The 23,788-nt window shown below is 33.6% G+C and overlaps 1 protein-coding gene across 1 annotated transcript; it reads left to right on the top strand.

The window, feature by feature from the left end:
- The first annotated feature begins 4,920 nt into the window (after nucleotides 1-4,920).
- Nucleotides 4,921-11,123, top strand: LOC145169407 (phospholipid-transporting ATPase 3-like). The gene is made up of 23 exons (XM_079087968.1): nucleotides 4,921-5,304; nucleotides 5,663-5,728; nucleotides 5,832-5,893; nucleotides 5,983-6,064; nucleotides 6,151-6,261; nucleotides 6,360-6,437; nucleotides 6,530-6,626; nucleotides 6,725-6,831; nucleotides 6,958-7,023; nucleotides 7,112-7,233; nucleotides 7,307-7,739; nucleotides 7,826-7,930; nucleotides 8,016-8,158; nucleotides 8,231-8,332; nucleotides 8,420-8,483; nucleotides 8,580-8,792; nucleotides 8,857-9,022; nucleotides 9,100-9,179; nucleotides 9,271-9,510; nucleotides 9,581-9,970; nucleotides 10,042-10,395; nucleotides 10,471-10,574; nucleotides 10,694-11,123. The coding sequence occupies exons 1-23, from the start codon at nucleotides 5,143-5,145 to the stop codon at nucleotides 11,004-11,006; spliced, it is 3,660 nt and encodes a 1,219-aa protein (XP_078944094.1). The 5' UTR covers nucleotides 4,921-5,142; the 3' UTR covers nucleotides 11,007-11,123.
- The last annotated feature ends 12,665 nt before the right edge of the window (nucleotides 11,124-23,788 follow it).

The following is a 23,788-nucleotide window of genomic DNA, read 5'->3' as shown; positions in this document are numbered from 1 at the left end:
CTCACCCTTGTCTTCAGTTCTCTTTCTTTCTCGTTTCGCGTGCCATCGTCCCGAACGTCTCTCGAAGTGCACACTTGTGATTTCTACCCTACCGTAACGTTTTCATAACTCACAAGTGAGTTTACGACCAAATTTCCAAACCTTTTGGTGGGGGGATACATGTCTAAAATGAAACTTTACATAGTTATTACTAATTATAGTTAGATAATTATTCTCATAACATTAAGATGATATTATGCCCGGTAGTTACTCCGCCCAAACTCTTTAGCTAATATTATGCCTAGTTGTTATGCTAAACCACTATGATAGATAAGATCATATATGGTTGTCAATTGTCACGCTGGCCAGTTGCCAGGAACCACTGAAACTCGTTATTTTAGCCACCATTTGGAGTATTAAGTTCATAAAAATGCAATCTTGATTTTTAGTTTCCTTCCATGCATGGGTTATAATGTCTTAACGAGTTAGGAAGTTACGGTTTTTGTTATTGGGCACTTAGTATCCATACAAGACCATAAAGGTGGAAACTTATGGTTAAAGACGTTATTTGAGGGCTAGATCTGGAATTTTGACAAAAGAGCTTAAGGTAGGGATGAGCAAAAGGATCGAACCGGCCGGAACCGGACCCGACCCGGGAACCGGCTTCAGCCAAAATCAAGAACCGAACCGGCCCGGCGGTTCTACCGGTTCCCGGTTCCTATCGGTTCTTGTCGTGTCTTCAAATGTTGGAACCGGTCCTCGAAAAATAGCATCATACGGTTCCGGTTTTTGCCGGTTCTACCGATTTTTGCCGGTTCTACCGGTTCCGGTTATATCGGTTTCGGTTCCTACCGGTTCCCGGTTCCAAAAATCCACAAAAATAACGTCCCGGTCCCGGCCCGACCGGTTCCATCGGGTTCCGGTTCCGGTACCGGTTCCGGCCGGTTCCCCGGTCCATATGCTCATCCCTAGCTTAAGGATCAAGCTCTTAATAAGAAAGGAAAGGAATTCATTTCGTATGCTAGATGTAACCCAGGTACGCCACTCGTACAAGGTCAGCCAATCCGTTTTTGGTCAAGCTTGAGTACGCTAAGCGGCGTACTCAGCTGTGTTGACTAGATTTGACTTTTTGACTTTGACCAGAATTTGACCAAGTTTGACCTAAGGGTAATTTAGGTATTTTGAGTTGTATTTAAGATTGGTCACTATTTGATGAATAAGTGACGGGTAGAGCTGATATTCGGAGCACATACCTATTCAACTTTTTGTTCGGACTGAGAAGTGAGTTTTCATCATTGTACTTGCAGGTCGAAGGCACCAATGCCGGTTCATTGGGTTATGTGTCTTGGTTTAGAGGATGTTGCTATGATGTATTGATCTGTTAGTATTGAGTCCTAGTATAAAGGATGTTGTTATGTGATAGTGATCTATAAAGTTGCCTGTTAGTTTGATTGACTGGTTATATGTTTATTTGTTACTATTATATGTTATCTGTTATGTGTATGTTGACATAGTATGGTTGGGTTGAGGCGTTACTGCTTTGTGTGGATGCCAATAAACCTGGGAGCAAGCCAGACATAAGCCGTAGGCCCAAAGGGCAAGCCAGAATTATGTTGTGGGCTTGGGAGTAAGCCAAACATGAGTTGTGGGCCTAAAGGCAAGCCATAATCATGTTGTGGACTCTGGGGTAATCCAATCTGTTAGCTGTGGATCCAATATGTATGTTGTTATATGTTGTGTGGTACTACTTTGGGGAACTCAATAAGATTTGGCTTATAGTTTCAGTCTTATGTTTCAGGTACTACAGATGACCGTGGGAAAGCGAATGCGTGATTGTGAACATCCTCTTGGTTTTGATGATTTTGATTTGAGACACTCTGATATATGATTTCTATGTTTGAGAACAATGTTTTGTAAACGATTGACTGATTTAGGATTTTATTTGAAAATAATGATTTCACTTGATTTAAAAATGAAAATTTTTACCTAGATTTTTGGGATGTTACAAATAACAACACGACCGACCAGGGGAGGCCCCCACAACAAGAGTTAGATGAGACACGATTCATCAACACGTTGATAAATTTTCTGCTAGCTCCCGACTTATAATCGTTAAATCTCAAGTGAACGGGAAAAATATGTATATCTTTGGCCTAAAATCCTAACGTCGCTCAGCCTGACGTTTTCGTCGCCACGGGTTTGACATAGACTATCCGAACTTAAATATTCTATATTATCTCTTGGAAACAATGATAGCAAATAATCATTTATTTATTGGACATCTTTATTCTTTGGAGTAAGCAGTGGTCTTTCTTGAAAATAACCTAAAATCTTGAAGTTTTCAAGAATCAAAGGGTATTCAAACTCAATTAATGCACCTACATGATCACATGGATCATTAATGAGAATATGTTGTAGAATATCAATAATCGTTTAGCGATCGTTTGAACCAACAAGTTTATCTTCTCCTATATGTAAAGCCGGTTTGCAAAATCCCTTATTTGTTGAATAAAAGATGGATCACTTCCAACAATTAACCTCATGTTTTTTTCGTTAATTTATGGACTTTACCTTGTTTCATAAATACGAAGAACTTAAAGAAGCATTAACGATGTTTTGTCTACTACCACTCGGAATAACAAGTAGAATTTATCTGAAATCTCCTCAAAAAACAATCACTTCCCATCTAAATGGCATATTTGAGTTGCTAGACTTATCATACCTTAATATACCCTTCAGAGTTCGATCTAAAGCTTCAAATGAATGCTTGTGGACCATGGATGCTTTATCCCAAATGACCAATGGGGTTTTTCTTAATAAACTGGCGAGTTCACTGTCCGACTTTATTTTACAAACATAACTCTCATTAAGAATCAACAGAATTTAGGCAACAACATTTCTGTTATCTAACTTAACACCAAATTTTTTTACAAACGATCTATCGTTTCTTCTCCTATATAAGGGAAAACCATTCACATTAACTAAAGTATAATTACAAAATTGTTTTGGAAAGTTTTTAGAATATTTTTTGTCCACCATACATGGCTAGTTGATATTTTTAGCTCCATAGTGACCATGAATCACGAACTCGCTCACAAATGAATAGAATTATGGATCTTCATCAATTTTGGAATTTCAAACAGAAAAAATCTCATCAATATATTCAACAATATGAAGCTTGTAGTCAACATTCATAAACCGACATATATGACTATGAGGCACACATCTTTTTTGAAATTCAGGTGTATAAACCACTACAAATAAAAACATATAAATAACATATGATTTTTAGTAGATGAAGTATATAAACTAAAGAAAAAAACCATAACTTTTTGTCAAAAAAGCAAAAGTATAATTTTTAATATAAAAATATAAAATTTTAAATCAGTGCCTTTTAGATGAAATGAAGTGTATTTAATCAATGCATCAAGTTTGATCTTAAATAATCTACCTATGATACCATGTCTATCTTCTGATAAAGTGAATTGTCCTTAAGAAACCTTTTAACAGTGAATTGTCCTTAAGAAACCTTTTAACTTCAGACCATTTTGGATTACACATAAAGGTTATGAAGAAATGTAACTTACAATGTTTCAAAATAACTCCAAAAGAGCACAAACCATATGTACAAACACAAACAAACAATATCATAAAAAATCTTTAAACGGGTTAAAAAAACTGTTCTCACGATGGAAACCCTAAATGAGGCAAACCTCTCACAATCCAAAGAGAGGATACACGAACTCAACGTGCGGTATTGTATTTCTGTTAAATTAAAACTTGTCATGTTGTATCACACACAAACACGATATTATTGTCCGATTTAACACCTCTAACAAAAATCAAGTAGGTATAGAGGACGTCTCTTATACTTGAAATTCAAAAATAAACTAGCAATATATTATTTGAAAGTTATTGCTCATGATATTTTATTAATCGTTAAAGTTATATAATATATCAAAATTAATAAAAAAAATATAAAATAAATAACAAATTGGTTATTTTACAATGAATCAACAGGCTAAAGTTAAAAGTTTCTTAGATAATAGCAAAAAAAAAAAACAAATTAAATGCTTGTAGTTTTTGCTTTAAAAGGGATAATTATAAAAAAATCAAATAATTTTTTTTCCTATTTATATTTTTATTTAAACCAAGAAAAATATCAAAATCAAGAAATTATATTAAGAAAAAATTTAATGAATTTCAACATGTAATAATTTTATAAGAATAAAAAAAAATTAGTAGAAAAAAAAGAAATATATATTTAAATTTAGAAAATTAACCACTTTTTAATGTTTATTTGAACAAAATAACCAATTTTTTTCTTCAAAAATACCTATTTGGTTTGAAATGAGTATTTTAGACTAAAAAAAACATTTTTTTATTGATTCCGAAATGACATTCCGGATTCCAGACTAAAATTTCGAATTTCAGAAAAAAAAAACTATAAATTTCAAGAACAAGTCTGAAATCCGATGAACAATTTTGGAATGTCGAGAAAAAAAATTTGTTTTTTACTTAATTTTAACAAATGGTTAAATAAACATAATAATATAACCTATATACAATATTATTAGTGTATAAAATTAGACTTTCTATGAAACTGTGACATTAAATATTTAGAAATGTATCATTAGGAATCCCAAACATAAAAAAGTTCTTTGAAAATTAAAAAAAGAGAAAAAAAAAACCTTCAGAATATGAATAGACCTTAGGAACGAGGGCATTCCGAAAAAAAAAAACGATTACTTTTCAAAAAACTGAAAAAAAAAATGATTAGTTTCTTTAAAACCCTCAATTACAATGGTTAGATTACTGTTAACTTTTCCTTTAATTTTTTCTTATAAAAATAATTAGCCCATTGTAATGCAGATGGTCCTGTAACTTATTTTGTTTTTTAACAATTGAAAATAATGTTGATTCTTACGCGCGGCTTGGATTTTATTTTCCGTTGGAAGTCTGAATAACGAAGACGAAGAAACAGGGGAGAATTTAAAATCATATGTGTCTACCAGAATTCAACTTGATTTCTAGAAAGATTCTGGAATTTACGGCAAGAAAATGATTATCTTTTTATAAGTATTATGCAATTCTTGTTTTGATGAGATTGAGTTTTTCATCGGAGTTTTTGGTTGATTCAACCGTTTGCAATCGGCGAAAGTGATGTCGGAAAGGAAAGCGACATCCAGACCAAGACATAGCGGCGGAGGTGCTGCCGGTGGTTCCGATAGTGGTTCCTCATCACGTAACGTTCATCCTCAGGCGCCAGGTTATCGCACCGTTTTCTGTAACGATCGCGAAGCCAACTATCTCGCCAAATACCTGGTATTTCTATCTACATTATATAGACATAACATAGAATTCTTGCCTAAAACTTCAATCGATTGAATAACTGTTTTCTACACTTTATTTTATAATATTCTTTTCAAATTTGGCGCTTGAATTATGAATAGGGTTTCTTTTCAATGCCTGTACCTTTCTAGCTCTTAAACCTTCATGATTTCTATCGATTCAACCCCTTTTTTTATATGAAGTTTATCAAATTTGCTATTTACCATTCCTTCTAGTTATAGCACTCCTAGGGACGCTTAGCATCTGGTGGCGTTCTTGAGGAGCATGAAATTTTACAAACACTTAATCTCAATTTTCTTCATATCGTGACTAATTTATTTCATGTAATCAGGGAAATGCGGTATCAACAACGAAGTACAACCTTGTTACTTTTCTCCCAAAGGGGCTGTATGAACAGGTAAATCATTGTGAAGATGGTGTAAAAGTAAAACAGATAATTACATTTACAATAAAGCTAATCTGTAATATATTGACATGGTGTTCTTGTTTGTAACTGACAGTTCAGGCGGGTGGCTAACCTCTACTTTCTTACAATCTCATGTTTATCATTTACACCTGTTAGGTATGCATATGCAGAAAGGGAACCCTAGAATGATAACATTTGAAATTACATTTATTGACACTCCTAACACACTTCTTTTTCTTATACAGTCCTGTTAGTCCAGTCACAAATGTAATCCCACTAAGCATTGTGCTTTTTGTCTCTCTTGTTAAGGAGGCTTTTGAAGATTGGGTAAGCATTAAGAGTGCAATTATTGCTTATGTTTCTTATAGTTGTTTATGTTTCTCATTCATATACAAAACCCTAATTATTAACAGAAGCGGCTTCAAAATGATATGACAATAAACAATTCTCCTGTTGACTTGATGCAAGACAAAACATGGGAATCTGTACCCTGGAGGTCGCTGGAGGTTGGGGATATTGTTAAAGTAAGTATTCTCCATTTCTACATTTACAAATCAATCACTAAATTATAAATATTATTAAAAGTTCAATGCAAATCTTAGTGTTCATCTGGTTGTTGTAGGTGAAGCAAGATGGGTTCTTTCCAGCAGATTTATTACTCCTTGCATCTACAAATCCTGATGGCATTTGCTATATTGAAGTCTGTTTCAATCCAAGTTTATTAATTAAAAGGAATTCAGATTGGTTTTGTTATATGATTCATTTTAATTTATGCATTTTCCATGTTCATAGACTGCAAATCTGGATGGTGAAACAAATCTTAAAATCAGGAAAGCTATGGAGAAGACATGGGACTATGTGACACAAGAGAAAGCCTCAGAATTCAAAGGTTATATATAACTTATATTATATGTTTATTATACTTTTAATTTAAGTTCTTGAATTCCATTTTTACATTGATGATGTCTTTATATATACCATTTTCAGGCCAAATACAATGTGAACAACCAAATAATTCACTTTATACCTTCACTGGTAATTTGATAGTCCAAAAACAAACTCTACCCCTTGGTCCAAATCAAATTGTTTTGAGAGTAAGATATTAATATTATACTTCTTTTTTCTTATTGTTCAAATTCTTCCTTTATATATATATATATATATATATATATATATATATATATATATATATATATATATATAATTTTTTGAAATTTCAGGGATGCAGTCTACGCAATACAGAATACATTGTTGGGGTTGTAGTATTTACTGGACACGAGACTAAGGTTTTTTAAATTATTCCATGTCTTATCTTTTCTATCTGTATACAATATTACAATTACAAAACTATGTTTAAACTGTATTAAAATACAGGTAATGATGAACACCATGAATGTCCCTTCAAAAAGGAGTACACTTGAGAAGAAACTTGACAAAGTAATCGCTACTCTTTTTGGTGTTCTCCTAACTCTGTGTATCATTGGTGCTATAGGAAGGTATTATCAACTATCATGCTCATAAGTCATAAATTTTGTTTCCCATTTTGACCTTTCCTCATAAATTTCACAGTGCATTATTTGTGGATGTGAGGTATTATTACCTACAGCTTCAAGTTAATGTGGAATCTGAACAGTTTAATCCAGGAAACAGACTTGTGGTGTTTGTTCTAAGCATCTTTACACTGATTACTCTCTATTCACCAATCATTCCAATTTCCCTTTATGTTTCTGTTGAGATGATCAAGTTTATTCAGTCAACTAAGTTCATAAACAATGACTTGCATATGTATCATGTTGAAACCAACACTCCTGCATTAGCAAGAACATCGAATCTGAATGAAGAACTTGGGCAAGTTGAGTATGTTTTCTCTGATAAAACTGGAACTTTAACAAGAAATTTAATGGAGTTCTTCAAGTGTTCTGTTGGTGGAGAAACTTATGGAAGTGGTGTTAGTGAAATTGAAATGGGAGTAGCTAGACAGAATGCTGCAGACATTGAAGAGGTATGCAAATGCAATTCATAAATTTGTGAAAAACTTATATAACTTTTTTTTTAAAATTATTATTATTATTTTTTTTAAATTCATAGGTTCAAAGACCATCAAGTGCAACACGTGATAAGGGGTTTAATTTTGATGATGCTAGACTTATGTCTGGTGCTTGGAGGAATGAGCCTAATGCTGAGATGTGTAGGGTAATTAATTTACTTTCATATAAATTGTTTTAACATGAAGTTTTTAATAATTTATTAAGATTATTTTTTTTCCTTGATTGTTTAGGAATTTTTCAGATGCCTTGCTATATGTCATACTGTACTCCCGGAAGGTGAAGAGACACCCGATAAACTTAAATATCAAGCTGCATCACCTGATGAAGCTGCTTTAGTTACTGCTGCAAAAAACTTTGGCTTCTTTTTCTATAGGTATTTTTAAATTTCTAATTATTATTTATTATAATTATTATGGTATAATGTATAGATATAAACTATTTTCAGGCGTACGCCTACAATGGTGTATGTTCGTGAATCAAATGTTGAGAAAATGGGAAATGTTCAAGATGTTTCATATGAAATCCTTAATGTTCTTGAGTTTAACAGGTATATAATATTTTGGTCAACTCTTTGACTTGATGGTTCATGGTATGTTATTTGACCATAATTATTTTTTTTTTACCTTTTTTATAGTACTAGAAAGAGGCAATCTGTTGTATGTCGTTACAAAAACGGGAGGCTTGTGTTGTATTGCAAAGTAAGAATCTAGTAAACTAGTAAGGCTCTCATTGCAAACTTGAAGCTCTTTATTGACATGAAAACTGACTACTAATTTAGAATCTGTTGATCACAGGGGGCTGATACTGTAATTTACGAAAGATTAGGGGCTGGAAGCGATGAAATTAAACAAATTACGAGGGTGCATATGGAACAATATGGAGAAGCTGGATTGCGAACTCTTTGTCTGGCTTATAAAGAATTAAGTGAAGACGTTTATGAAAGTTGGAATGAAAAATTTATCAATGCAAAATCTGCATTACGGGATCGTGAGAAGAAATTGGACGAGGTACACCCTGTTCTGTTCTGGTTTTTTTATTTTTTTATTTTTAAATATGTAAAACTAAAAACAGGTGGCGGAATTGATTGAGACGGATCTTAATTTAATTGGATGCACTGCTATAGAAGACAAGCTTCAAGAAGGGGTACCATCATGTATAGAAACTCTTGCTAAAGCTGGAATAAAGATTTGGGTGCTTACAGGGGACAAATTAGAAACAGCAATAAATATAGCTTATGGTATATAACTCATTTTCCCCCCTTTCTTCATAATTTATATATATTTAATCTCATTAGAAAGATTTTAATTTTCGCAGCTTGCAAGTTGATCAACAATGAGATGAAACAGTTTATTATCAGTTCAGAAACTGATGAGATCAGAGATGCTGAAAACAGAGTAAGCAATAGCTCCTACTTAATTTTACCATATCAGAATTTTCAATACACTTAATTTATTAAAATAATAATGAAAAAAAATATATAACCAGGGTGACCCAGTGGAGATCGCTCAGCTTATAAAAGAGACAGTTCAAAACGAGTTACAAAAATACCATGAGGAAGCGATGACGATCCTCCGTGGCACATCTGGTCAAAAGTTGGCACTTCTTATAGATGGAAAGTGTTTAATGTATGCATTAGACCCAAGTCTGAGGTCAATTTTGCTTAACTTGAGTTTGAACTGTAATTCAGTTGTCTGCTGTCGTGTTTCTCCTTTACAAAAAGCACAGGTAAAATAATATATCAACATTAAATTTTTTTTGTTTATCGATAACTAACGTTGTTGATTATTTAAAAAAGGTGACAAGATTGGTGAGAATAGGGGCGAATAAAATAACACTAAGCATCGGTGATGGTGCGAATGATGTAGGAATGATTCAAGCAGCAAACATCGGAGTCGGAATAAGCGGTCTAGAAGGAATGCAAGCAGTAATGGCAAGTGACTTTGCAATTGCTCAATTCCGGTTTCTAACAGATCTTCTCCTTGTTCATGGAAGATGGTCTTATCTCAGATTATGCAAAGTCGTTTCCTATTTTTTCTACAAAAATCTCACATTCACATTGACTCAATTCTGGTACACTTTCAACACCGGATACTCGGGTCAAAGATTCTACGACGATTGGTGTCAGTCTCTATACAACGTCATCTTCACCGCCCTCCCGGTTGTCATTGTCGGACTCCTCGACAAGGTAATCACCGATTCCATTCCCATGTTCATCACTCCATTGTGATTCCATTCCGTTGTGTCATGTGTGTGTAGGATGTGGGGGCGGAGCTTTCGAAGAAGTATCCGCAGTTGTATAAAGAGGGAGTGAATAATAGTTTTTTTAATTGGAAAGTTGTTGGGATTTTGGCTTTGATTTCGGTTTATCAATCGATAATTGTGTATAATTTTGCGGTGATTTCGAGTACTGCGGGGTTGACTTCGTTGGGGAAAATGTTGGGGCAGTGGGACGTTAGCACAACCGCGTTTACGTGTCTTGTCATAACCGTCAATTTGCGGCTTTTAATGATGTGTAGTACGGTTACGAGGTGGCATATTATAAGCATTGGTGGGAGTGTGTTGTTGTGGTTCATATTCATTTTTATATATGCCATCGTTTTTGTAGATAAGGTATGTGTATATATATTAGGTTAAATTGTTTATCATCTCTGCTAAATTTGTTTATATTTTATGTCTTGAATTCAGGGGACTTATTTTAGTATTTATGTGCTGATGAGCACCATCTACTTCTATCTGATGGTCATTCTTATTCCCACTGTTGCACTTTTATTGGACTTCGTATACCAAGGGTAAGTTTTCTAGGGTTATTTTTGATGATGAGCAGCTACACAGTACAACGTGTTCTGTTATGTCATGTCATGTTGGTATTAATTTATTATTTTGACACTTAAAAGTGTGAGTGTTTCAGGTTTCAGAGATGGTTATACCCGTACGATTATCAGATTGTTCAAGAGATACACAGAGATGAGGCAGATACGGTTGGTGCGGGATTGCTTGATATAGGCGGCCAACTGAGCCCAGAAGATGAAAGAAAGTATGCATTTGCGATGCTACCAAAGGAAAAGTCAAAGCACACTGGTTTTGCGTTTGACTCGCCAGGGTACGAGTCGTTTTTTGCAACACAGCAAGGAGTGGTTGCACCACAAAAGGCTTGGGATGTGGTTCGAAGAGCTAGCATGAAACCAAAGGAAAAGAAACCTTTACTTGGTGAGCATCACTAGGAGTTTATAACACTAAAAGGAAAGAAAAAAAAAAACATACATGTAGATTAAGAAACATAAAAAGAGACTTGTAAATAGTTTTGGTTTTTATGAGTTTTGAATCATAATTTTGTTTTACTAGTCTTGATTTGATCATTCATTTTGTAGGAAGCTAGTCTCGAACCCTTGAAGTCTATGGCTTCTCCCTTTGTCATGTACATGTTAGGGGTTGTTTCTTTTTTTCTAGTTAAATGGTGCATGGGTAAATTGGCTGAGTGGACAAAGTCTTGCATACATAGTATTAATGAGACTAATTAAATGATCATTTTAACAATATTCATCAATTTAACATGAGAGGAGTTATAATACATTAAGTCATGTTTTTTAGGTTTAACTCATTAAGGGCGTGTTCGGCAAAATTAGCTGGTAGCGGGTAGCTTGTAGCATTTTGTTAAACGCTACATGAAGTAACATTTGGATTTGGAGCATTTTGTTTAAACTAAACGCTAGAAGCTTGTAGTGTTGAACAAGACTTTTTGTTCAAAACGGAGCATTTTGTCAAACACTAGAAACTACAAGCTCCCAGACGCTCCGTGACGAACACGCCTTAAGTTATTATGTCCGGATCAAGTAAAAAAAAAAACAACCATATATAGTTGTCCATATTAAGTGCTTAACCAATAAAGCTCATTAAATAAAAAAAACAACTCGTTAGAATCTTTCCAATGAATATAGGAATAAATACTTTATGTTCATATGTAATTTATGGCTTATGTGAATAACATATTATTTGGATTCATTTATTTATTGCTATAGTACAAAATATAAATGTATTATAGACATTCTTATACTAAGAGCATCTCTAATGGTTAACTTCTTTTAATAGTTTGTTTGGTTTTTATATATAAATTTAACTAATTTATTTTCATCTATCTTCAATGTTATATAAGACCCCCTCATTTAAATACAATTAATCGGGTCTTTATTTACATACATCAAATACGAAAAAAATTGTTAGGTTATAGTTAGAAAATAAACAAAATTATTGAAAATATTATATAATTGTTATAAGATTTGTTCTTCATACGTGAAATGCCATTAATTATTTAATAGAAATAATTAATTAGTAAAAAAGCAAAAAATATAAAACTTAAATATAATTAAAGGTGTAAATACTTTAGAAAATAAAATGTTTTAAGCACATATACTTAACTTAGATCCTAATCAACAAAGTTCATCAACCGTTTCTCCCTTGAATTTTCAATAATCACTTTCATGAGATTAGTCGACACAACCTGACCATGAAAATCTTGAAAAAAAAAATAAACGGTTGTTGTATTATAGATGTGTAATATAATAAATATTCACGTGTATATAAGGTAGAATGTTAAAATAAAATCTTACTAAATGCAACACGAGTGTCGAGATTCTTGGCTATTAAATCCTGGAAAGTCACAAAATTATAAGGATCCACCATGACAGCAAAATCATTTTATACACGAACTTTGGTTGTTTTGTAGAAATTATTCTAATGCTTATGATCAACCAACATGTAATCTCTTTCATTTCGGTCATACCAAAACTACTAATTTCCCTTACAGATTCTTCAACAAAGAGGGCTTCAAACGAACTAATGAATTTTTTTTTTATTGTTGCTTGTATTTTAGTGCCATGTAATTGAAATTTTTTTGGTTAAGTTTTAAATTTTATAAATTAAAAGCAACATAATAATAAAAAGAAAAAATTATACCTACTCGTCAATTAAAATCATGTCCAAGCTGTTGAACATGTTTGAGTTGTTTTTTAAGTTTGCTTCCAAAGCAAGAGTACTTGAACACGAATGTTTTCAGGTTTCTTTGGATGCATTGATGTCAGCAACCTTATCAAAGACGATCTCATCGCGACTGTTTTGTGCCATGGGTGTAAAATGAAAGGGAAAACAATTAGAATTAGAAAAAACTTTTATATGAAATAAAAGGGACGTATACAATGTATTTATCTGTAAAGAGCTATGATTCATAAAGATGTGTGAAAGCTATTATAGTTGTCAACAAAATTGTTTTCATACTTAATTTCAAAAGATGCATAAATAGATTATATATTATTTCCTATTAAATCAACCAAAAAGTGTAATAGGATCATACCAAAATATTTTAAAATCATATCAAAATTAACCGGATTTTTATGACATAATAATTTAAAAAAAATCATAATCATCTCTAATATATAAAAATAACATTTTTCCGAATTAGTGTCAACATTAAAGATAGTTAATTTCTGTTTTGTTAAAGGTCGTAATATCTTTTCCTGTTTATTTGAAAAGTTTCAGAAAAGTAGTTAACCGATTTCATATAATTTGTGACAAAGAAAATCGAAATATATGAATACATATATTTGATATAAGAACAAAAAAAAAATCGAAAAAAATATAAAAAGCGAAATAATGTACTTACCTTCTACTGCACAACAGCGAAGGTTTGAAGCAGAGAATGATGATGAAAATTATAAACAATAAGAATGATGTTGTAGGAGAAGATTTGAAGAAAAACAACGATTGAAAATAAGTGTGAACCACGAATTCAATGATGAATCGTATATATATGTGATAATTTGAATATGATTTTTTGTGTATTTAATGGTTTACTAATAAAACTGAATTTTATATTATTGGTTTATTAATAAAAACATATTTATATTAATGGTTGATATTAATGCGTTAATTGAAATGGTTTGTTACTAATATGTTTTTAAAGCTGACCATATTAAAACCTTTATAACCGGAAATTCAAGATTTAAAATATGAGAATATTTTATTGGAATTATATACATTCCATTTCAACGGATGTAAGTTAATTTTGTTTGACAATTAGAAAACTTTTATTGGAATTAAATATATTCCATTTGGAGAAGATGATGTCGGCAATTTGATCTAAGGGTAGAACACATAGGATTGAAATACAATCAATGGCCTAGATTGTCTAAGATGATGTCATAAAATTTATCTTTTAATAATATTTAGAGATATATTTATTACAGTGTTGATAATACAACTATTTAGAATAATGTTGTAGAAATCATAAATTATATACATTTTATATAAGCTTCTAAAATCAACAGCTATTCGAAAAACATCCATGAACCTAGCTATACCTTGTATATGTTATGAAAAGAACAAGCTCAAAACTCAAAATATCCATGAACCTAGCTACCTAGTATATGTTATGAACAGAACAAGCCTAAAACTCAAAATTAAAGAGACTAAAAATATCGAACTGTTCCACGAAAAACCACTTGATGATTAATTAATTAACTTCCCTAGACACCAGTATGATCGAGAAATCCCTTACAGTTTAAATTTTGTTCCTCAAGAAAAATTGGTTTGTGCATGTAAAACATCACCATATAGAACACAAGATTGTCGGCTTCTCTTGCAGCAGTAACCTTTAGCGGGAAATTCATTCCCCTGGAATATATAATGTATACTACTACCCAGGCAGGGAACATATTCGGCCTAGCAGTAGCAGAAGTCTCCTTTGATGTATCCGTAGCCTCAGCCAAGTTAAAACAATGGAAGCCAACAACCAGGCAACAGTTGAAATCTATAAGCGAAAACTTATCTATCAAATACTGCAAGTCTTGATCATTAAGCATTGTTGGAAAAAAGGTGACGGTATATGATTAACCTATTTTCTTCGTATATCGAATTCTCGACAGTTTATTATCACATATATATATATGATATCATAATCTTTTTAAACTAAATTTAATAATCCAAGTTTATTTTCACAGATATGGATAATCTTTTTTAACAAAATTTATATTGATTATCACCATACGAAGTATATTGTAATTTATTATTATTTGTTTTTGTGAAGTATATTGTAACCAAATTTAATATCGATAATCACTTGACTACGTTTGATATATATAGAAATCAGGGTGTGAATTAGAATGCATCGGCTTAATGGTGTGAAAAGTTTTGAAAATTTATCTTCAAATTTATACATTTTCACTGAATGATGATGATCATGCATGACTTCTTCTGTTTTATCATAAATCCGGTGTACTACCTTTCTACTGGATCTATGGTCATGCTCATGGATATGTCCCTTCTTTTAGTGTATAGAGCTCACAACCAGAGAACCCAAAGTACAAATTGTGGAAGAAGCGTGATCGTTATGTGGTTCTTTAGTAAAAATCCACCCTCTCTGAATGCACTATGGCGTCGTTCAACCTCTTCCCATCTTGCTTGGACTGCTCTCAAGAAGACTTTCCAAGCCTAAACCAATGCTACACACATAGCTATGAAGACCCAACTTCAGAATCTGCCTAAAGGCTCGTTACCCATGATTGAATATCTTGAAAAGAAACGTGTTATTCATGACTCCTTGGCTGAGAATCTTAATCCGATTTCTACAGAAGATCTCATTGGACACATTCTCAACGGGATTGATTCCTATTATGGTCCGTTCACTGCGACCTTTATGATAAAATATTATAATGATCTGGTTGATAACCTAATGGGCTTACTTCTTCAAGAAGAAGAAAGACTCGAACATGTGCAATCCCTTCTACATCCAATACATCCGCCCATTTAGCTCTCAATGTGTATCGCAACCAATCCGGGTACAACTCCAACAATTTTGGTGTCTCATCTACTCAATCTTTAGGCAATCGCTCTTCCGACCCACGACGTTGATGCCCTCAATGTCATTTGTGTAACAAATCGGGTCATGAAGCAATCGACTGCTAATAGAGGTCCAACCAGATCGACTATACATCCCGCCGACCCAATCCAAAATCTCCACATGCTCAAGCTCATATGGCTCAGTATCACAGCCCATCCATAGTTGCTGACCCGTCATGGTATTTCGACTCCGGTGCAACATATCATGTGGCTTCTGATCTTCAGAAAATGACTCTTGCAGAAGAACACCATGACTCATACTAACTTCAAGTTAGGAACGATACAAATCTACCTATTTCTCATATTGCATATACTTCTCTTCATAATCTCAAATTACCAGTTGTCTTGATTGTTCCTCACATTACCAAACCTCTTCTTAGTGTTTCTAAACTCTTTAATGACAATAATATCTACATGGAATTCTGGCCTAAACATTGTGTTGTTAAGTCATTGTAGGGTCACACACTCCTCAACGGGGACGTCAATGATGGCCTCTTTCGTCTTCCTTCTTCTTTCAATAAAACACGAAATAAATCATCCCCTACCATGGCTTTCATGGACATTCAAACCTCTCTCCATGGATGACACAAATGTCTAACTCACCCACATGCTCCTCTCTTTAGAAGACTGCTTTCATCCTTCAAGCTACCAATATCATCAAATAACTTTCCCAATGTTTGTGACTCATGTCAACTAGGGAAGAGTCATCTATTTTCTTTACCTACTTTTCATGTAGCCTTTAGCAAACCTTTTGATTTAATTTATTCCGATGTTTGGTGTCCTTCACCTTTCTTTTCTATAAATGGAAACAGATATTTCATATTATTTATTGATGATTGTACAAAATTCATTTGGATTTACTTTTTTCCCCATAAATCACAATCTTTTTATGCTTTTGTGAAATTTCACCAAATGATTAAAACATAATTTTTTACTGAAATCAAAAGCATTCAATCCGACTGGGGGTGAATATCGCACCTTCTCCAACTACCTCACCACATATGGAATCACTCATCGTGTCTCTTGCCCATATACACAAGAACAGAATAGGGTGTTGAGAGACGCAATCATGTCATAGTTGAGAAAGGTCTCACCCTTCTTGCTCATTCTTCTCTACTTGACCCCTTCTGGGAACATGCATTTAAGACTGCAACATACTTACACAACCGAACAATACACACATGCTTGCCTTTTAATCTCCTTATCAAAAGTTGTACTCTAAGATTCCTGATTATGGCTTTCTTAAGGCATTTGGGTGTCCGTGTTTTCCATTTCTCCAACCTTACAACTCACATAAAATTGACTTTTGTTCCAAACCATGTGTGTTTATTAGGTTTAATGAATCTCACAAAGGATACTTGTGCTTCCACCAACCATCATCTTGCATCTATATAGCTCGCCATGTGGTCTTTAACGAAGATGTCTTCCATTACTCCACACCTACATTACCATAACCTACTCCTACTCCTACTACTTCGCTTTCTTTGGTATCTTTGCACTTTCTACAACAAGCTGCTACATTACATATCACAACACCACATCCCCCACCTCACACACAACCTCCTACACCAAACATTAGTCACACCTCGTCTTCCTCGTCGTCTTCTTCTTTCGGTTCTAGTCCTCATTATCAAAGCTTTTAGTTCTCGTGCTCGCCAACAACCCTCTATTTCTTCTCATTATAGACCTGATGTGAACAATCACCATCACATGGTAACTCGAGTTTGCACAAATTCTTTCAAGCCAAAAGTTTTTTCAACTTCTTTATCCTCCACTCTCACCATTGAACCCTCCACATTTAAACTAGTTGCTAAATCTCCTTGTTGGCAAGAGGCAATGAATCATTAATATGATGATTTTATGAGGAATAGAACCTAGTCACTGGTTCCATCTCCAACTAATATGAATGTTGTAGGTTGCAAATGGATTTATCGGGTCAAACAAAAGTCAGATGGCTCTATTGAACGATATAACCCGTTTAGTTGTGTAGGGATACAGTCAAGAGGAGGGTATCGATTACTTTGAGAAATTCAGTCCTATTATCAAACCCACTACGGTTCGATTGGTGTTGTCCATTGCAATCTCAAATCATTGGTGTATTCGACTATTAAACATCAATAACACAGTTCTCAATGGCAATTTACTAGAAGATGTCCACATGAGGTAACCAAGTGACTTTGAAGACTCCACCTATCTGTCTCATCTTTGTCGATTGAATAAGACGATTTATAGCCTGAAACAAGCACCACGATCCTGGTTCAATAAGCTCAAAACTTATCTTATCCAATAAGGGTTTTGTGCTTGTCAATCAGATACATCATTGTTTGTTCACACATCTAACAAAACCACTATTTATATTCTAGTTTATGTTCATGATCTGATTATCACAGATACAAATGTGAATATAATTCAAAACTTCATTCATCAACTGCACAAGGTCTTTTCACTAAAAGATTTGGGGGAGTTACATTTTTTTTGTATTCAAATTACTCGAAAATCCTTTGATGTGACTCAACTAAAGAGGGTTACATTAGAGATATTTTAACTAAAACACACCTGTTAGAGGTTGCCTCAATTTCCACTCCAGCTGATACTAAAACGAAGTTAACAATCAAGGGTGGTCCGTTTTCAGATCCAAAACTCTCCAGACAAGTGGTGGGTTCACTTCAGTACGCTACAATCACACGTCCTGACATCACATTCACTATTCATTAAGTATGTCAATACATGCACTCTCCAACTGTTCTTCATTGGCAAGAGTTTAAACGGATCCTACGATACCTCAATGGCACCCACGATCACAGTTTGCATTTTTTACCAACTAATGCCACTTCTCTACTTGCTTACTCTGATGTCGTTTCGATCTCAGACAAGGATGGCATCAGATCTCAATATGAATCTGCAATTTTTCATGGATCTAATCTCACAACTGCTGAATTGATTTGGATTAAACAATTTCTAGCTGATTTTGTTGTCCCTCTAAAGAATCCTCCCCTACTACTGTGTGACAATGTTGGTGCAATCTTCATGACAAAGAATCTTGTCATCCGCATCAGGTCTAAACACATTGCCTTGGATTTCCATTTTATAAGATAACAAGTTGACTTAAAAGATCTCCATGTAAGTGGTGTGTCTTTAATCAACCAATTAGCAGACATCTTCACTAAACCACTCACCAAGGATCGTTTTATGTTCCTCAAAACCAAGCTTTAAATTCGTCGCACCTTTGAGCTTGTCGAAGTTCACTGAAGGACCGACTGTTAGGGGGTGATGGGAGTGACGACATGATCTTTACGATTAGGGTTTGAACTAAAGGATGCAAAAGGGTAAGAAAGTTTGGAAGTTTTCCATTTTAGGGAACAAGCTTGTGGTTTTATATGGAGACGGGTATGAATAATGCTAACTTGGGTCCTACGATTCATACACAAAACAACGTTGTTTGGATAGCTGGTAACAATTACGTGGTTGCAATGTCATGTCTGATGTGTCAACTCCTGTGGATATGGCACGCTAACCGGGTATAACAAGTCTAACAGACTAAATTGACAAGTTGCCAACCTTTTCGTTCCCTCATAAAGCCACGAAAATAGTTTAGGTACTAAAAAGACTAACCATAGAAAGTTCATATGACGTTTGTATCATTTCCTTTTTCCCATAGGTTAAATAACAAGTTTGAAGGTTGCTAGTTATATTTGGTAGCATATCACCTCTTTAGAGTGCGTAATGTAGTAATCATATTATTAAATAAACTAAAGATTTATAAAATACTAAAACAGGTTTGGATGCAAATTTAAGATAACCTTATCTTTGCCATAAATAAGTTATAAGTTCTTCGACATCTTTATTTTGTCCTTTTTTTTTGAAAATGCATCATTCTTATGATTGTTACGAATCGATTTTCTCATCTCTTGTAATTAGTTATGATATTATCGAGTCATGTTTAGTTATATTTTTTTATATTTATTTTTCAACTAGGTGTAAAACTCGTGTATTACACGGGTTGATTAAAAAAAATATTAAAATGTAAATAATAAGCATTTTTAAAATAAAATTTTAAAATAAGGAATAAAGTTTTGAAATAAGAAATATATTAATTGCAATTTAGTATAATATTTATTACACTTGATAGTTTACATATATAAGTATAAGTATTATGTGACTTTTTAATTTTAAAAAGTGAAAAAAACCATAAATTGACATATGGATATTATTTAATTAAAAAATATCATAAAATGACAAGTGTCAAAACTCATTAGAAATTGACATGTGACTAAATTATCTTCAATTATTATAGTACATTGTGTTCAATACGTTTACGATACTTCAATAATAAATAATGGTAAATGTTTGTTATTAATAATTTATACTTTCAATTAAAAAAAATTTGTTACACTGAATTGAATCGATTGATATAGTTGAAACTTTTTTTCTATTTTATTTAGTGACACATAAATTATTATTATAAATTGAGGTAAGCACTAAAATACTAGTAAAACTAGAGGTGTTTGTAAGTGCAATGATCATATTTAGGATAACTATCATTTAAAAAAAATTATAAAATAAATTCTGCAACATTACTCTACATTTTCTAAATTACTTGAATTTCTGTAAGTCCCAAATTATCCTACGTATCAATCAGATTCACTTTGATGGTGCGGAATCCCAATCAAAGTGTATAATGCAATATATAAGATGAATAAGAACAAGATAATTAATCTTCAATGCACACGATATATTGATTAATCGTCCGATACACAAGATTCCGATTACACACTGTTTTCTCCCTGTTTCTCTCTAGATCTCGTTCTTGGCTTATGGCAGCCCCCAAAACGTCCCACACACTTTACAAGGCCTAAATAGCACTATTTATACCTAGACCTAATAACAAGCACAAGCCCAAAACCCAAACAAAACAATATAAAGCCTAACCGAAATCACATGTGATTTCGGTCCAAACAACACCAAAACATGGTGTTTTCGTTCCTAAACCGAAAACTCTAATAGCTTATTAAAAGAAAAGTATAAACCACAATTTATGACCTAACAATCTCCACCTTGGTTTATAGCTTTCTTTTCACTTAGAATAAACCATAATTTAGTCCTAACAATCTCCCCGTTGGTTTATTGCTTTCTTTTCTTTTTAGTCTTCCTTGATCTTTGTCTTTCAGCTTTAATCTTCGATTTATTCACAACTTCAAGATGAACATATGAATTTCTGCATGAATGACTTCATCTTGAGTAGTTGGACTTCCTTCTAAGAATTTGACTTCGAACGCACATTGGGTGTAGATGCTTCTTGTAAACGTTCTGGAAAATCAGCACTTTCAGCTTTGAAATACTTCAAAGAAAATAACAGAGAGACCGATTCTTCTGGATCACTTTAGCAAGTTCATAGATAGCAACAAATTGATTGAGGAGGCTTCAATGCAATCTGTCACATATGACAAATATGGAAATGTTTCCATAATGGGAGTTGGATATTAAAAATCTATGTACGTTAGAAGCTTTTATGCAAGAAGGATGTTCAAAGGAATGTACTTTGAATGTGAGACTTCATATCTGTGGAGTTTTCTTGTAAGAATCTCCAATGGAGCGCTTTGTAATTTCATTGGCAAAGTCTTGGTGACTTTGGCACTATGAAATTACAAAAGGTGTAATTGCATAAAATGTTAGAATCTAACATATTCTAAAAGTGGGAAGAATTTGGTATTCTTACACTTGTAATAAGGATTGGAAAATGTGAAATGAGTGTCATTAGAAAGGTGTTCAATTGATCTATTTCACAAAGTAAGGACCATAGGTAAACATAGTATGCATGCTTGGAGCATGGGATAACTAATGTTATAATTCAAGTATTAAGTTGATTATCCGAAACATTATACAATGAATAATGTGTAATCAATATGGTGATTAAATAATAAGTGTTTTATTTATACTCAAAAGTTTTGAGGCCATATTGGATTCGATTATTCTTGTGTTTCACTTCGCATGTTTTGACTTCCAAATAAGTAGGTTATTCAAACATCCACAATCAATCATACTTTGGAAGTATGTAATGAGGTAAGATTGTCATGAATCTGACTGTAGATTGTCTGAAGCGTTTAGACATAGCAAAAGTCTGTTGCAGTGTTCACGAGTGCTCTTGAAATAAGATTTGAGTATTGGATTAAACCCATGCTCACTTGAATCACTTCATGGATTTTATCACGAGTGATTAGTGAGATGATAATATCTTATATTCTTGAAACGGAGAGATATGAGTTGCAGTTTACAAGTCGGTTGCACATTGATAACATGTAAACGCACCAGTAACTTGGTGTTATAAAACGTATTGTTGTGAGTGATTTGATGAGTAAATAGAGCAAGCATATGAGTCGATGTTTATCCGTTCCTTTTACCCAAAGTGGGATAAAAGCGATATCTGTGGGCCCCTCGATGATTTAGTGATGACAAACCTAAGCGCTTGGCTAAACCTGGACTAAGTTGATGTGTTCAATTGTAGTCTGTTGTCAGTCGTCATAAATTGGAAATCGGGAAACAACACATAGACAGAGAGAATGATTATAATCCATGTCTCATGTCTATACGATATCTAGAATGGAGAAATATCTGATCCCTTATCTAAAGGACACGTTACTGATTAGATCAGAGTTTGACAGCGGCTTTTGAGAGCTACGATTGCTAATCGGATTTTGAAGTCGTACTTGCAGTTATAGTTATTATACTTATCCAAGTGGGAGACTGTTGAATTAGTTGTCTAAGCCCATAACTATAATTGGCATGTACTTGACCCGATATGAGCATGGTCCTTTTAGGTTGCCTTCACCATAGCAATTTGATAGGATGAATTATTGAGAAAGAGGTTAATTATGATTTATTAATATATTATAAGATTAATATATTATTTGGAAATCATATTATTTAATTAGTATGGATCAGAAATTAATTTGGAATTTATTTGGTGATCAAAAGAGACTGATTAAATAAATGGGGACTGATTATGTAAATCAGTAATAGTTGTAGTTTGGGCTCATGGGCCCCATTGGTATAGGGTGGACGAAATCTCTATGAGAGTCCATAAAGATTTCGTCCAAGGCTTGCCAAATAGGAGTCCATATGTTGCTTAGGGCCTAAGCAAGGGAATTAGGGTTTCCAAGTTGTAAACCCTAAGAGCCTCAACTATAAAAGGAACCCCTAGCTCCTCAAAATCGGCACCTATGATTCCATAAGAAACCCTAGCCGATTTTAGGAGTCCCTAACCTCTCTCTCACAATTCTCCTTTGCTACTTGGTGTTTGTGACTCCATTAGAGGTGCAACAATTGGGGCACTAAGCTTTCAAAGGTCAAGGTGTTCTTGTTATTGCTACATAACAAGAGAGGTAAGATCTAAACCCTATTTTTATGTCAATTTCGAAATTGGTATGCTAGTTATTAGGGTTTATGCTTTGGATGATTATTTGCATGTATAATTTGAGAAAAACCTAGATCCAAAGCATTAGGGTTGCATGTGCACCATAGGAATGTGGTAGTGCTCAAAACCCATCAGCTTTTGGGGTTGAAAGATTGAATGTTGAAAAATAATCTTCACTTCTTGTTCCTTCGAATTAATATTCTTTAACGATCACCGTTGTGCCTTGAAAAGTAATCATGACTAAAAAGTCCTTGTGGATCACAGAATCATAAAGACTCTTCTCACCACAGTTGTTCAAGGACCCAGCCTTGGCTCAAAAGGAGACTACTCGCAGTATCTGTGTGAACACGGAGGAACACACTGCGATTTTTTGAGTATCGGAGAACTACTCATGGCTATTTTGATGTTAGCCCCTGCATATCCTTGATCAAAGATCTCAATGCAGTTTTCAAGTTAACAAGTTAACTTGGCCCTTGGCGAGACATTCAACGATAATCGTGCCTTGCGAGGTGCATCGCCTTGGTGCCATGACATGTGTACAATTTCAGACTTTTAATTCCTTAAATACAACACTTCTTTGAAAGATACTGCTAACTGACAATTTGTACAGTTTCAATTCTTCAATTCCTTGTGAAAATAGAGTGAAGTGTAATGACCATCAACTCTTTTCCAATATTCTTCTCCTTTATTAGAAAATTCCGATAC

The sequence above is a fragment of the Lactuca virosa genome, chromosome 4 (assembly GCF_052849685.1).
Source record: "Lactuca virosa cultivar CGN04683 chromosome 4, Lactuca_virosa_CGN04683_v6, whole genome shotgun sequence".
In the NCBI taxonomy this organism is placed as follows: Eukaryota; Viridiplantae; Streptophyta; class Magnoliopsida; order Asterales; family Asteraceae; genus Lactuca; species Lactuca virosa.
Note: the sequence above shows the minus strand (reverse complement) of the source record. Positions and strands in the feature narration are given on the sequence as shown.

Excerpts from the sequence above, each read along its gene's own strand:
- LOC145169407 (XM_079087968.1), top strand. The coding sequence starts at position 5,143 with ATGTCGGAAAGGAAAGCGACATCCAGACCAAGACATAGCGGCGGAGGT. Across the intron at positions 8,159-8,230 it reads TTTGGCTTCTTTTTCTATAG|GCGTACGCCTACAATGGTGT; the intron begins GTATTTTTAAAT and ends AACTATTTTCAG. Across the intron at positions 8,484-8,579 it reads GGCTTGTGTTGTATTGCAAA|GGGGCTGATACTGTAATTTA; the intron begins GTAAGAATCTAG and ends TGTTGATCACAG.